The sequence below is a fragment of the Nicotiana tomentosiformis genome, chromosome 11 (assembly GCF_000390325.3).
Source record: "Nicotiana tomentosiformis chromosome 11, ASM39032v3, whole genome shotgun sequence".
In the NCBI taxonomy this organism is placed as follows: domain Eukaryota; kingdom Viridiplantae; phylum Streptophyta; class Magnoliopsida; order Solanales; family Solanaceae; genus Nicotiana; species Nicotiana tomentosiformis.
This window is the reverse complement of record NC_090822.1, coordinates 47555774-47572069: the sequence shown is the minus strand read 5'-3', so window position 1 is coordinate 47572069 and position 16296 is coordinate 47555774. Positions and strand designations below refer to the sequence as shown.

Genomic DNA, 16296 nt, shown 5'->3' with positions numbered 1-16296 from the left:
GCTTTTCCTTGGCAATATTTTAAAGACTTTTTCCTGCTCTATTCAAATGTGTTGTGCTTGAAGATCGACATATGCATTAAACTTATGATTTTTTCCGTGCTTATATCTTCACTCTATATTTTATCATACAGGATTCCTACAATGGATGCACAGCGAGATTGTACAAATATTTGGCCAGGTAAATTTTCGTTCTACATTTAACAATGTTATTTCTTTTTTGGTTTCTTCAATTAACATTATGTTTATGATTTTACAGGTTCTGCTAAAGAATATGAAGTTTCCACATATTTGAGTTATAGGAAAATCTCACAAATGCGGATTGAATATTTTATAAATAAACAAGTACAACTGAGAGCTGACATATATAAAGGAGTTTTACCAGATCATTCATGCAAAGAATGAGTTCAAATATATTTCTGTATGTAAATATTTTCTATATGTTATTGTCTTTGTGACTTTTGAATCCAACAATGACTCCGGATATATTTATATATACAAAGATATTACATATGTTATTACATTTATGTATTTTGAATTAGATTGTTGCAGATAATTATATTGTTGAGGTAGGATTTTATTTATTTCAATAGGTTTTCACAATTAACATTACGTTTATCACAGTTACAGGTACACCTGAATCTGTTTCCATATATTTGAGGTTGCGGATTAAATATTTTAAAGTTAAACAAGTTAGAACTGATACCTGACATATTTATAGGAGTTTACTAGATAATTCATGCAAAGAATGACTAGAATATATTTATTATATCATTTTTAAGCGCTAGAAATTAACGTTAACCAACAAATTTCTGATGTAACACCCATTGATTGTTTGATCTCATTTTCCGCATATGCTGAAAGATTGACATAAAGAGAAAAAATTGAAGTGCAAAAGAAGTTGACAATTAAAGGTACAATTTTAACTCTCCACCCCCAGCATATGAAGATTTCCACTTCTACCGACCTGCCCCGTGTGCCATCTCTATCATGATTCCCAGAAAACTGTAGATGGCTAACTTTTCGGTATTATGTAGTTGTCAACGGACAACCTATCTTTCTTACCTTCGGTGGTTTATTGCTATTTATTTCTATAAAAAATACAAATTATAATCAACTATAAAAGAGTTGGAATACTGATACCATATTTTCATTGGGAATAATTGGATGATATACTTAATTCTTTGTAGTGAGATGACGATTTTGTAAACTTTTATATTTACTTTTATAATGGCGTGAAGGAACGATGATTCATTTACAATTAAAAATATTACATCAGAAGCTTCAAAGATTACATGGGAAAGTGGATTGCCAATGTGATATGACAGCTCTCTATGACCATCAATTGAATATATCTTTTATCTCCAATTTTTTTTAAATCTTACCATTCATTCTTATAATTCACTATATTTAACACCCCACAACATCTCTAATCTCTTGTATCTAATCTCTTATCTCTATCTGTAATAATTAATAAATAAAAGCCCAACCAGATTGCCTAATGAGCCCCAAATATCCGTTTGTCTTAAAAAGCCCAACTATATCCGTTTGGTTGTCGCTATGAAAGCCCACGTTGCACCAATTTTTGCATAACCCAAAAACTTAATCGGTTCCTTCATATATTCATATACGGAAAGTTAAACGACATAACGATGCCCTCTTCATCCTCATGTGCAAAACCTGCCTCCGTTATAGTGGCTTTTCTAAAGGGTTGTAACTTTCCAATTAACCGTTGCCATCGTTTAAATTTGTTAACCGAATCCTTTATATAAAAGCCACGCACACCATTGTCCTTAAACATTTTATGCTATCCTTCTTAAACTCACGCTATTTTCCAATCCTAAAACTGTTATATACAATATGGCGTATTCTCTTCTTACCGAATTGAATAGTACTAGAGACGATTGGACCGTGAGGGTTAGAGTTTGCCGGAAATGGAATTCTATTAATTTCAAGAGAAACAGAGAACTAATGAGTACAGACATGATCCTTATAGATGAAGAGGTAGTACATGTGTCTTACTCTTTTTTAATTAATATGCATTTGTAATTATTAATTTTGAAAACACTAACTGTTTTTCCTCCACCAGGAAACTTTGATACATGCTACAATCAACAAGAATTTAGTAAATAAGTACAAGAATTTGCTCAGTGAAGGATCAGTCTATGTTATTAAGAACTTCAAAGTTAGTGAGGCTTCTGGTGTATATAGACCAGTGACAAGTACTTTTAAAATTTCTTTCTTCCTGACAACTGCACTCCAGGAACTACGAGAAGGTATTGTTAGTATTCCTATAAATGGATTCCAGTTTATAAAACCCGACATGATCGACTCAAGGCTGAACAATAACACCGTGCTATCAGGTATACTGATTACGATTAATGTTTGCTGCTATATTTTCCGCAACGGCAATGTAATTATGAAATGACTACTTCTTTCAATTTGATATTGTAGATGTGGTTGGTTGTTTAACTGCCATCGGTGACATGGAGAGTGTTGGAAGCAAGTGGAAAAAAAGGGACATCCAAGTTATAACTGATTAGTAAGCCACTTATCTTATTTTAAGTTCCTTTAGTTCGTTAACTTCCTAAAACCAGATTTATTGTGTGTACTTTTATTTTGTTATCCAAGTTGTTTATCCATATATCTTTAGATTACATATTAGATGAATCATATGGATTGTTACTCAATTAAATTTTGTTTCATCTTTTTCCCTGTATAGTTCTGCAAAATCAAAAATAACTTTGTGGGAAGAATTTGGAGAGAAGTTCGAACCATTTCTATACAACGACTCTGGCCCATACGTTGTCATAGTTACTTCTACAACAGTTAAACAATTCCGTGGTAATTTTTCCCGTTTACTGTTCATTGCTATGTAATTTATTATTGATATTCTGAATATATATTAAAGTTTGTTTTAAAATTACATTCGCTATTAACAGGTGAGGTTACTTTCGCCACGACATATGCAAGCAAAATATATGTAAATCTAGAAATAGATTATATAACAACTTTGATTCAAAAGTTTGGTGCCACATTTCTTGGTGTACAAACTATCGGGAGCTCTAATGTCAATAACATTCCCATTGAGGAAGAGATGTTTATGAACAGGATGAACATTACTGAGTTGTTGGAGTCCGACTGGAGTGCCGATATACATGTTATTTCCCTATTTCTACTTCTTTGTAATTAAAATTCCAATTCTTCAAGATGCTTCTACTAATTAGAGTTTTTTATATGCTAGGAATACATTGTTACTGTGAGGGGCAACATTACAGAAATAGATAATTATTTTGATTGGTACTACATTTCATGCAACTCGTGTTCGAAGAAGATTGTACCTTCAAATGGTGTCTATACATGTCTCTTTTGCGCGAAAGAATGCAAGTTTCCTTTGGTGAAGTAAGGAAGCAACTAATAATGTAAATTTGATTATACTGTTGTTTATTTAATTAACTGATTGTATAATCATAGGTACAAAATATACGTCAAAGTAAAAGACAAAACTGGAAAGACTACTCTGGTTCTATTTAATGCTGTAGCGGAGAAGCTACTTGATACATCCGCCCACAAGTTGTTCAATAGGCTGTCATTGGAAAGCAATAATGTACCTCCACAAATCCAAAGCCTTTGCGGCAAGGAATTTATTTTCAAGCTACGATTAAACAATTACAATCTTAAAGAGGGGCTTGAAAATTATACGGTATCCAAGTTGTTCATTCCAGATGAGAATCTGGAATTGCAATACACAACAAGGAAAGAACAAAAGGTATTGTGATATAGATTGTTTTAAATGGTAATCCAGATGTATGTGTACATTAAAAATATGCTTTTTTTTCGTTTGTTATGCAGGGGAAAAAGAAGGTTGAGGATAACATTGAAACAAAACGTTTTGTCGAAGGAAAGGTAAATTTCTTTACTGTTTTATTTAGCAAACTTTCAACTACAAAAGAAATTAGCATATTTAATAGATATGTAAATTATATTTCTTCTGAAAACTATTCAGGAATCTACTAATGTCTCTTTGGAGGACTTTGAAGACTCTCCAGAAGATCCACATGTCAATGACGGTGTTAACTGTAGGGGGAGAAGAACTTCATTAAGAAAGATTAGAAAGAGAAGAAACCTAATCATAAATGACGATGAAGTTATCGAGCAAACAACCAAAAAAAGCAAAAAGTAGAGTGTTTATTTGTTGGTTTTAGAACTTTTGATGTTGTTTAAGAGTAGGCAAAATTATTGTATCCTTTTGTGCTTTTCAGTATTGATGTAGAAATTGATCTATTGTTGCAGTTGTTTTTTGCTTAACTTATTGATGTAAACGTGTTTCAGAATAGTATTGTCTTCATGTTATGTCATTGTTCGAATTTAACTTTAAATATATGTTTTTTTTTCCCATATTATTGTTATTACAAAACAGCATGAGAATCTAACCTTACATCATGAAATAACCACTGAGAAAAAAACTTGCAATAAAAAAGCAAGAACAAAGCGTACTAAAATAAGAAACACACCTTCTCTTTCGTTGTTCATGTGTATCTTTTTCAAATTTCCCCTATTCTAATTCCTGTTGTCGTACAACTTGAATGCAAGGTAAAAACTATGGAATAGTAAAAGTTGTACTTCTAATGATTTGGAAACTTTACTAGCATATGTATATGGTTGTTACTATGGAATGAAAGGAACTAAATATGTCTTCGACGCAAAAAAAAAGGAGAGTATATATATGAGTTTTAAGTACAACAGTCATTGATTCAGCAATTTTATATATGTTATCAATATGACATAGATACCTTTAGATACAAAAAACACTTATCAATTCAAATGACTTATTTTCCTTATTCTCTGGAAGGAAGCAAATTGAACGCATTCAGTAGCAAAAATCTACAACAATGTATTTTCTAATATATGATTTTTTACTTTATTGAGCAATTCTTGCCATTCTTGGGATTGCACCAAAAGGTACAGTTGATCTGCATAAGATGTTGTTCGTGACTGCTGATTATTTGTCTAAACGTGGTGAGAAATGCATTTTTTCTCCTAAGCATATGATTCTCTGCAGAAAATCTGAAGAGTATGATGTGTAGACAGTATCACAGTTTGGCATACTTTGAAGAAAAATATTCCCGCTTTGGTTGGAACATTTTAAGTGAAAGTTACATAAATACAAAATTACGTCAAACATTTTGAGTTTCATTTACTCATATAGGTAGTAGTTTCACCAACAACGCTAATTTATTTTCTTGCATCTATCATGTCACTACTTTTGCTGTTATTTTTTGTTTTCATGAATTCTTGTATTTCCAAGCGCAAAGTGGTTTCTAAATAAATTTGGTCATATTTGGCCAATGCTAGCATTTCCGTATACTCTTACTTCACTACTCATTTGATTGAAATGTTTATCGAAATGTCGGCTCCATACTTTTACAATAAACTGATTGCAGATTTTATTTTTTTTAGCGTTTTGTTAATTGCAGAAAGATAAATAGTGACATAAGAAACAAGAGCGTATTTTTTTCCAGGCAAGTTTCTGTTGTTATATACAATCCTTACTTTCAAGATTTAAATTTTCTAAATATCTTTTGCCATTCCTATCTTTACCGTCTTTCCACTGTTTCACCAATGGAGAAAGGACAAAAGAGAAAGAAATGGAAAAAACAGAACTAACACATGTTGAAATCTCTTTCTTTAGCAGGATGCAGACATCTTTTGATCAATATGAAACTTAAGTTACTGTCTACCCTGTTAAGATTTCCGTCTGGTGATCTCTTTTTTAAAAACTTGGGCATCACTGTGATGAACTTGGGTTTATTACATCATGTTAACTTGCTTAAAAGCTGGAAACTAAACCATGTGAGTAAGAGTTTTATTTCAAATATTTTGGTTTACATTTCCTTTTCGCTAACCCACGAAGGTTGCTTCTTACTTGTATTCGCTGGATAATACCTAACCTTTATGTTCCAAATAAATACAGTATTAAATTTAATATTAATTAAATATTTATGAAACACCCAAATATTATATACAACAGTAGATGGTGATTCAGAGAAACATCACACAACTTCTCCCTGGCAGTTACTTTCTTGCAGAAAATCAATAACGGCTATCTCCTATTTTATACACTTCACACTTACTTTTATCTTTCCACCGATTCCCCAATGGTTGTCTCCTATTATATTCTTCACATTTCCTCTTTCCTCAATTATTTTCCGAGACAAACTCGATATCCTCCTTCTACTTTGGTTCAAACTCATGATAGCCATCTCTTCCTAATTCGCTAACCATTCAAACATCAATTCATTTTTTCCTGCTAAAAATTGAAAAGGGACAGCAGCAAAGAAGGAAAAGTTGAATTAGTATTTCAGAAAACATAAAGAAGAAGCAAATCGCAGCATTACTAACACTTCACTTTTGTTAACATCATACGCTTAGTGTGTTTTACTTTACGTTGGCTTCCGAAATTTTTATTTTTGTTCTATTTGAAATACATTTATGTGATCAAAATTTTTATCTTTACGCAAGGTGTTTCTTCCTTTCTTTTGTTAGGCAGTCAGTCATTTCTTCATCGAAATTTTCATTTTTGTTCTATTTGAAATACATTTATGTGATTACAATTTTTAATTTTATGCAAGGTGTTTCTTTCTTTCTTTTGTTAAGCAGCCAGTCATTTCTTCGTCTCTTCTTAGATTTTATTACTTTGACTATTTACAAAGAAAGAATTGTTTGGATTTGCTCAAGTATAAACTGGGTATAATCCTTATTTATCATTTTGCCTTGGCATACTCTTGAGAATCTGTTTGCATTGAATATATCAACGCCACAAATGCAATTAATTTTCCGGAAATATCATATTTTACCTGTTAATAATAGCAATTACAAATTGTTCAAGATTACATGCTACATAGTCCTTATTGTCAATATTCCATTGTGTTTTTTTGCACTGAATAATTTGATTTGCACATCCCATAACCATCTTTGTGACCTATTTGTTTTTAATATCTGACTTCACCAAACATTTCAAATTTTAATATATTCAATTTTTTCAATACTTTATAACAGGTTTAATGGAATTGGTATCTGCTATTGTTAAAAAAATTAATGTTTCAACGAATGTTCAGCCGGATATTACACTACTGCGGCAGCTTCTACCAGTTTTAGCTCGGCAAGAGAGGATGCTTAAAATAAAACTGAAGAGATATGCAACAACAGTTCGATGTAACCAGAAGAATGATGAATTGGTTGATATAAAAAAGCGCAGATATCATTATGCCAGATTGAAGCGGAAGGTCATATTAATTCAAAAGAAATACGCCAATCAGCCACAAAAGAAAATACTCCTGCTACTACGATTTGTGAAACGATTCACAAAATTGATGAAGTTACAACACTGCATAAGGAGACACGTGTTCACTCAACAAAATGGTATGTTGTTACTCATCAAGATATCTCTCTTAACGATAATGCCTAAGTGGTTATTTATACTCTTAAATTGATGTGTGAATATAGAAAACTAGAATAGTGGTATTCATAAGATTAGCAGGACCTTATGATGCTTCAATTCCAGTAGCACCATTGAACAAATTATGTCTCTTCTTTGGTTTGTACATAATCTAATCCCATCTGGATCCTTTCACCATGAATCCCAAATTGTGGTATTGTTGTACATGTAAATATTCTACGCATATTTGCTTTCGCGAAGCGACATCTCTTGCAGTTCGCATCTTACTTTATATACTAAAGAATATTTGTAAATACATTGCAGGAGACCTATGTATCCTGCGACATCATACACCAAAAGACGAAGCAAATGAAGTATCGGTTTATATGTGTTCTCAAAGCAGTAGAACTATACAAAACAATCTTCAACATACAGGTACACATTATTGGGTACAATACAGGTACATATTTTTTGTTTGTTACGAAATTTTCAAACATAACAAAAGCAGGAGTTAAAGGGTAAAAGGCACATTATTATCTGTGCATAATATGTTCAAAGATAGCATACTAAAATACTATAGAAAACAGTAAGTCTCCTGATATGGAAACACAAAGGGGAAAACAATTCTATACAATTTCTGCTTGAATAAACTAAATCCTACTTCAAAAGTACCAAATTGGAACAAATGTTGCATGTTGCTCAACTTAGCAGAAAATGCAATCAACGGGCTTCAGTTTGAGTGTCCAGTGTTCTTTGCAATATAAATTGTCCTTGGAACATGAAAAGACTTGCTGGTGTGGCTATATAAATCCTCATTATCCATTTCACTCATTTCGGACATGTTTCAATCCAATACTCAATAACATGGAGGTCTTTAACATTAGAGGTTCTCTGCACTTTCTACTGACATACAAATCTTAAATGACTTCAAAGACAGCTCGCAAACTCCTAATATATCTGCAAGACATGTCAATAACATTAGACTTGAAAGACAGTTCATATTGATATTGAAATTTCTATTTGGCAGGTCATAATACAACAAGTTGGAATTTTGGACCTCCTACAAGCACCTGCCAATATTGTGGTGCCATTTTATGGTATGAAGAACGGACAAAAAAAACTAAACAGACAACACGGCCAAAATTCTCATTTTGTTGTATGGAAGGCCGTGTAAGACTACCGTTAATGAGCCAACCCCCGCCCTATCTCAAATATCTTTTAAGCACAGATTCTGGACAACTTGGTATCAGTTTTCGAAAAAATATCAGAGTTTATAACTCTATGTTCGCATTTACATCTATGGGAGGCCGAGCTGACAAAAGCATCAATCGTTCAAAGGGCCCATATGTTTTCAGGATGAGTGGTCAAAATTATCATCACATTGGCTCTCTGTTGCCGGAAAGTGGGAAAAAACCACAGTTTGCCCAGCTCTATATATATGATACTGAAAATGAGATACATAACAGAATGAATAGTCTGCTCCATGAAGAAGTTGATCCTAAAATTGTTCAGGGCTTATCTGAAATGCTGGACGAGCATAATATTTTGGCAAAAACATTTCGAATGGCAAGGGATAGATATAAACAACATCCTGAATCTGTTTTTCGTCTACAACTACTATCCGATAGGATAAGAGATGGCCGACAATACAATATACCCACAGCTTCTGAAGTTGCAGGACTAATAATTGGTGATCTTACTGATGAAAATTTCCAGCGAGATGTTATAGTAGAACATCGGAAAAACGGTCTTCAAAGAATCACAGATTTATACCCAAGTTTCATGTCTATGACTTACCCATTAATACACCCATATGGTGAAGATGGATATAGGCTTGGAATTCTTTTGACAGATGTAATCAAAAATACTTTCGCGAGAGAAAAATTGACAATGAGACAATTCTACTGCTTCAGGATACAACAAAGACTTAACGAAGCGCACACTCTTCTACAAGCTGGTAGACTATTGCAGCAATACATTGTGGATGGTTACATGGCAATTGAAGAAGAAAGATTTCGTTATATTCGGAACAATCAAAAAAACTCAGGGCTGATCTATTTTCTGGATTGATTGATGCTATTGTCCGAGGTGATTCTGATTGTTCAATGATAGGGAAAACCATTATCTTGCCTTCTTCACACACTGGGGGACCTCGATATAGGGTACAAAATTATCAAGATGCAATGGCAATTTGTAGGTGGGCGGGATATCTGGATTTGTTCCTTACTTTCACTTGCAACCCAAAGTGGCCAGAAATAAATGAAATGCTCCGTTTAATTGGACAAGAGAGTGATGACAACCGGGTTGATATCATATGCAGAGTTTTCCAAATAAAATTGTTCCAGCTAATGCAAGATCTGAAAAAGAATCAGCCTTTTGGAAAAATAATTGCATGTAAGTTAACTCATTCTGTACATAATGCACACATTACTAATAACATAAATATACATGAAAGAAGTGTTAGTAACAGGTCTTCTGAATGTTAGTAATTCTCATTGTTATGAAAACTATAATTTCTTAGTTTATCCTAAAGGCTTTATGCTTTAAGAAGTTCGTCATAATCCAACTTAGTCGTACATAATTTCAATATACATGGCATTCACATCAATGTGCTTATCTGACTTTTGGTAATAATATAATGCATCATGCATATATGTGGGATAGTAAAGGATCTTGAAAAACTAAGCAACAAAAATATATTGAACTGTTAACGATGCTATTTGATGCTATTTTCACTAAATTTAATTAGACGATTTTACATAATTCTATTATGAAATGTATTTATATGCATGTATAGAAGTTCTCTTAGACTTATATTTGAAAACTTCAAAAGAAAGACATAGATGGTAAGTCCAAGCCAAAAAAACAAAAGAATAACTACTTAGTTAGAAGGAAGTTACATAGCTCTTAAGGAGCGATGATTTTCGCAGGTACATAATCGAATTGGCGTGCACACAACTATACCAATTATCCCAGTCTGAATAGCAACCCTAGCTACAGATCCAAGCTTCAAAAATAATTTCACCCATAATACATAACTATAAGACTTAATACCAAAAGAGAACAGATATTAAATTGTAGATTCATATACAATCTTTACCCATAAGCCCACCATTCACCAGGATTGGCTATGGAGTAATTATCATGAGCCACTAAACGTCCTGCCAATGTCCAGATAAGAATCATTGACGTATCATAAGTTTGTTGAGATTACTTTGTTTTAGCACAAATGCACATAGACAGCAGTTGTTATTGATATCACCAAATCTTTTTTGTCATGTCAGATTAAATCTCAATCTTAATCCAGGAAAACTTTTACCACCGAAAAACAGAGAATAATTACATAGTATAGCTTCTGCATATGTTGGTAAAAGAATATGTACTGCATGTCTTTTGTACCTGCATCCTAACCATAACCTTATACTATTCATTTACAGGTTTATATACAATTGAGTTTCAGAAAAGAGGTTTACCTCATGGGCATATATTGCTCTTCCTGCATCCCACATTAAAAAGCCCCTCCACAGATCATATTGACAGAATAATAGCAGCAGAAATACCTGATTTGGAAGTTGATCCTTACGGTTATAATGCTGTTAAGAACTTTATGATGCATGGACCTTGCGGAGAACTGAATCCACATTGCCCATGTATGAGGCAAGGAAAGTGCACGAAGTATTTTCCAAAGAAATTCAATGATCGAACAACTTTTGATTCAGATGGATTTCCTATTTATAGGAGAAGGAACACAGGTACTCAAGTCAAGAAAAATGGCGCTAACTTAGACAATAGATATGTTGTCCCTTACAATAGGGATTTGCTTGTCAAATATGATGCACATATAAATGTCGAATTATGCAATTACTCAAGGTCTATGAAGTACCTGTTCAAGTATGTCCATAAAGGGTCTGATAGAGCAACTGCAACTATAGAATCTACCAATACTGGTGCAGAAAATGATGAGATAAAAAAATATTTAGACTGCAGATACATATCAGCTACAGAAGCTTGCTGGAGGATCTTTAAATTTGACATACATTATAGAAAGCCGGCAGTTGAGCGTCTGCCTTTTCATTTAGAGGGACAAAACACAATAATATTCGAAGAAGAAAAGCGAGCAGAAAGCGTGATTAGCAGACCGGACATAGAAAAAATAAAATTCACAGAATGGTTTGAGGCGAACAAAAGATATGATGATGCACGAGAGCTGACATATTCGGACTTTCCTACGCGTTGGGTCTGGAATGCAAAGGACAAAACATGGAATAGAAGGCAAAGTGGGAAGGCAGTTGGTAGAATTTACTTCGCACATCCTGCAAGTGGAGAACGTTTTTATATGAGAATGCTGCTTAACTTTGTGAAAGGAAGCACTTCCTATGAAAGCATCAGAACAATAAATGGAGTGGAGTATAAAAATTATAGAGATGCATGCTACGCTTTAGGATTATTAGATGATGATAAAGAGTGGAATGACTGCTTAGCCGAGGCTGCACTTTGGGCGACAGAAAATGAGTTGAGACATCTATTTGTAACGATACTTATTCACTGTCAGGTATCTGATTCAAGCAAATTTTGGAAGAACAACTGTGAAATTTTATCAGAAGATATAACATCATTACAGAGGAAGAGATTTCAATTGAAAAATTTACAGTTAACTGAAAAACAAGTAGAAGCATATACGTTATTTGAGATTGAAACCATCCTATTAAAGATGGGAAAAAGTTTGAAAGACATAGATGGAATGCCGCTACCAGATTCTGCGTTACTGCGAAATGTGGGAAACCGTATGGTCAATGAGGAGCTAGACTATGACAAAGAGGAGCTAAAAATACTGCACGACAAATCATTCGCTCTCTTAAATGATTGCCAAAAGTCAGCTTATGATGCAATAATAACATCAGTTGAGAATGAACAAGGACGATTATTTTTTATAAATGGACATGGTGGTACTGGCAAGACATTTCTGTGGAATACAATAATTTCCAAGCTCAGATCACAATCAAAAATAGTTCTTCCCATTGCTACTTCTGGAATAGCAGCTTTGTTATTGCCAAATGGTAGGACCGCTCATTCGCGCTTCCATATTCCTTTGGACGTTACTGTAGAATCCACTTGTGAAATAAAACAAGGCACCCAGTTAGCTGAACTTCTCAACAGAACTTCTTTAATCATTTGGGATGAAGCCCCCATGGCAAATAAGTTATGTTTTGAAGCATTAGATAAAACGTTGAGAGATATCCTGCGAGTCAGGTATGAAAATAGCTTTGACAAACCTTTTGGAGGCCTTACAGTTGTATGTGGTGGTGATTTTCGCCAAATATTACCTGTTATTCCAAAGGGTACCCCAGCTGATATTGTTGATGCAGCACTAAACTCCTTTTATTTGTGGCCATTTTTCATAATATACGAATTGAAGCAAAGTATGAGACTATGCAATGGAAAAGTAAGTGATTACGAGGCTGATCAAATTGCTACTTTTGACAAATGGTTGCTACAGGTTGGAAATGGATCATTTTACGATGATATTAACAAGGAGCTCATCAAATTGCCTTATGATGTATGCATGAAATCATCTAACGACCCAATCGGATCGATTGTTGAGGCAGTTTATCCATCTCTCCTACAAAATTACAGTGACCCAACATATCTGAAAGAAAGAGCAATACTAACGCCAAAAAATGATATGGTACATGAGTTGAACCATAGAATTATGAAAATGATACCAGGTGAAGGAAGAACATATTTCAGCTCTGACAATGTATGCAAAGCGAGCGTGAACACTAACGATAAAGAACTGTTGTACCCAACCGAATTTCTAAATAGCTTAACATTCCCTGGCATCCCTAATCATGACATACACTTAAAAGTAGGTACCCCAGTTATGCTTCTCAGAAATCTAAACCAAACAGAAGGCCTATGCAATGGAACAAGATTAATTGTCAGGCATCTTGGAAATTGGTCTGTCAGCGCAAACATCATGTCCGGAAAGAACATCGGTTCGAGAGTCACAATTCCAAGAATCATTATGTCTCCTAACGATTCAAAGTGGCCATTCAAGCTTACGAGAAGGCAGCTCCCTTTGGCGCCATGATTCGCCATGACAATCAATAAAAGTCAAGGACAATCTCTTAACCATATCGGCTTGTATCTTCCGAAGCAAGTATTCACCCATGGTCAATTATATGTGGCTGTCTCCCGAGTAACAACAAGAGAAGGATTAACCATACTAAATGCTGACGAGGACGCAGAAGATCCTACATTCATTAAAAATATTGTTTACAAAGAGGTATTCCAAAATATACGTCCTATGGCTGCTGAGACACGCGAGGTATTTCTTACTCTTTTCCAAACTGTGACATGAGCTTTATACAATCTTACAAATAGTTACTTCATTACAATTATTTCAAAATGTTTGTGCTTCAGGATAACTAACTATACCATTGATGATTCATGCTGGAATGAGCTCTCAATGCCGATGACAATTTTAAACGTCCTGCTTCAGTTGTGCTTATGGCACCTCTCATTGGGCAGTATTCTTATTTTTCTCTTTTCTCCTTTTTATGCCATTTTCCTTATTTATTTGTTAAGTGTCTTTTCTCACCTTTTCAGAAAAGGTGTGACCGGACAGTTTTTCAGTTACAACTTTGTCCAGATAAGTTTTGAAGTCTAAACGCTCTAACACTTAATTATGGAATTTGAAACGGTTTTCTATTATTAAAACAGTCACCACCACTATTTTCCCAACTATATCTACAATTTGTGCATCTCATCTTCTTGGTACTGCTTCATGTTGGATGCATCAAGAATATATCTCATATGCTGGTTATTTATTTTAGTACTTTTCGTGAGTGTATTTTTGGACTTTTTGACCTCTTTAAAATCTTTTTAATGTGCAGGTTGATGAAGAATTGAATAGAGTGAATGTGACTGTATAATGGGCAAGTAGTCCTTCCTCAAGTCTATGCAACCTTTCTTCATCGATTTTAAAACCGATTCTTCGTTGCACTTTGTTTTCTCATGATAAATGCATAATTTAGGGGGAAAATATACTTATAATACTAAAAAAAATCAATTATATATAGGTGATTCTAATTATTCTGTTATTTCGTACTTATTTAATTTGAATAATTGGTGTTTGAAGGTTAAACTCATTTGTACAATTCAAGAATCAGGAGCACGGGTAATGAATCGGAAGATTTTACAAAAAATACTATTGGTGTATAATTATCGAATATGTTCACTATGTAGTAACACGATTCAAATTTATTATTTTGTTTCTCATGCGCGATCATGCTTCTAAAGTATTCATTTTGAAATTATTTTGTACATATCCAATGCCTGCCAGGAGAGATTGTATGCCAATATAGTTAAAGTAGTGCGATTGAATGACGCCACTATGAACGCGCAAAGCGCGGGCAATTTACCTAGTAAGTGTATAAATAGGAGAACTAGCACTATTTGGTGGGGACGAAACATTCTGTACAAAAAAAAGATATAATCTACTTTCATATTACTCTCGGTCTTAGTTCTTTAACGTTGTTCTCACTCTTGCCATCGGAAGGGATAAGTTCTTAGCCAGGCTTGTAATCTTCTTTAATTTAATTTCATAATCTTATTTCTGCTCTTATTTATTTATTATTTTTGGGTCAAATCGATTCACTTGTCTATAAATCACGATACAAATTTAACTTTACTGTTTTACGAGTAAACAATTTAGCGTCCACCGTGGGGGCATAGACAATAGTATAATTGCGTTCATCCATTCATTCGTTAACAAGTTTTGATTCTTTCCTTAGTAAAAGAAAAATCAGATTGGCAGCTAATGATGTATAACGACCTGCTCGGTTATTTTGAGTATTTTCACTCAGTTCGATAGTTTGAGGTCATGAGTAGCTTCATATAGTGTATTATAACTTGCGTATATCATCGGTTTTGGTCTTCTAGTTGTTTGGAATTGATTTGGAAGAATGATTCTTAAATAGAAAGCTTTAAGTTTGAAGAGTTGACCAAGTTTGACTTTTGTGCATTTGACCTAGGATTGGAGTTTTTATGGACCTGTTAGGTCTAGATGGTGATTTTGGACTTGGGCGTATGCCCAGATTTGCATTTGGATATTTCTAGAAGGTTTCAGCATTATTTGGCGAAAATTGGCAATTTGAAGGTTTGAAAAGTTCATAGGTTTGACCGGAAGTTGATTTCGATGTTATCGGGTTTGGATTATTGTTTAGAGAGTTGGAATAGGTTATATATGTCATTTGAAACTTGTATGCAAAATTTGGGTTCATTCCGGATTGGTTAGACTTGAATTAGACGCTTGGTTTGATGTTTGACGTTTATGAACTTAAGAGATTGATCTTGATCGACGATTCATGGTTTTGATGTTATTATGTAAGATTTAAGGCCTCGAGCAGGTCCGTATTATATTTTGGGACTTATTGGTATGTTCGGACGGGGTCCCAAGGGGCTCAGGTGAGTTTCAGATATGTTTGGGTTAAGTTGCTCTCGTTTTTGATGTTCCGACGTCGTCTCTTCAAGCATAAATAGTAATACATTAAGCAAATGATCTTTAAATTTTGTTTTGATTGATGCATTAGATCTGTATCGTATTTACGGAGCAATAGCAAATGAATCGTCGAATTTGGACATCAAATGAGGGAGTTATGCCCATTTTTGACTCGGTATTGATTATTTTACATGATTTCATCTTTGATATTGATATTTAAAAGGTGGATCTAAAAGGAAAATTGGAGGTTTTTGTCTAAACTTTTCTAAAGTGAATTTTTGTGTTTTGCACATCGATTCAGAGTCGGATTTAAGTGAAATTAGTATGGTTGGACTCTTATTCGAATGAGTTGTCAGAA

General features: G+C 33.8%; 2 protein-coding genes across 2 annotated transcripts; both read left to right on the top strand.

Moving 5' to 3' along the window:
* The first annotated feature begins 611 nt into the window (after positions 1 to 611).
* Positions 612 to 4395, top strand: LOC104118020 (replication protein A 70 kDa DNA-binding subunit B-like). Its single transcript, XM_070188204.1, has 9 exons — positions 612 to 2001; positions 2087 to 2360; positions 2452 to 2539; positions 2720 to 2841; positions 2940 to 3157; positions 3242 to 3399; positions 3472 to 3766; positions 3850 to 3903; positions 4004 to 4395. The coding sequence occupies exons 1-9, from the start codon at positions 1858 to 1860 to the stop codon at positions 4178 to 4180; spliced, it is 1530 nt and encodes a 509-aa protein (XP_070044305.1). The 5' UTR covers positions 612 to 1857; the 3' UTR covers positions 4181 to 4395.
* Positions 4396 to 7057: 2662 nt separating this feature from the next.
* LOC104087812 (uncharacterized) lies at positions 7058 to 14887 on the top strand. Its single transcript, XM_070188203.1, has 5 exons — positions 7058 to 7419; positions 7760 to 7870; positions 8463 to 9829; positions 10873 to 13763; positions 13859 to 14887. The coding sequence occupies exons 3-4, from the start codon at positions 9541 to 9543 to the stop codon at positions 13524 to 13526; spliced, it is 2943 nt and encodes a 980-aa protein (XP_070044304.1). The 5' UTR covers positions 7058 to 7419; positions 7760 to 7870; positions 8463 to 9540; the 3' UTR covers positions 13527 to 13763; positions 13859 to 14887.
* Positions 14888 to 16296: the final 1409 nt, after the last annotated feature.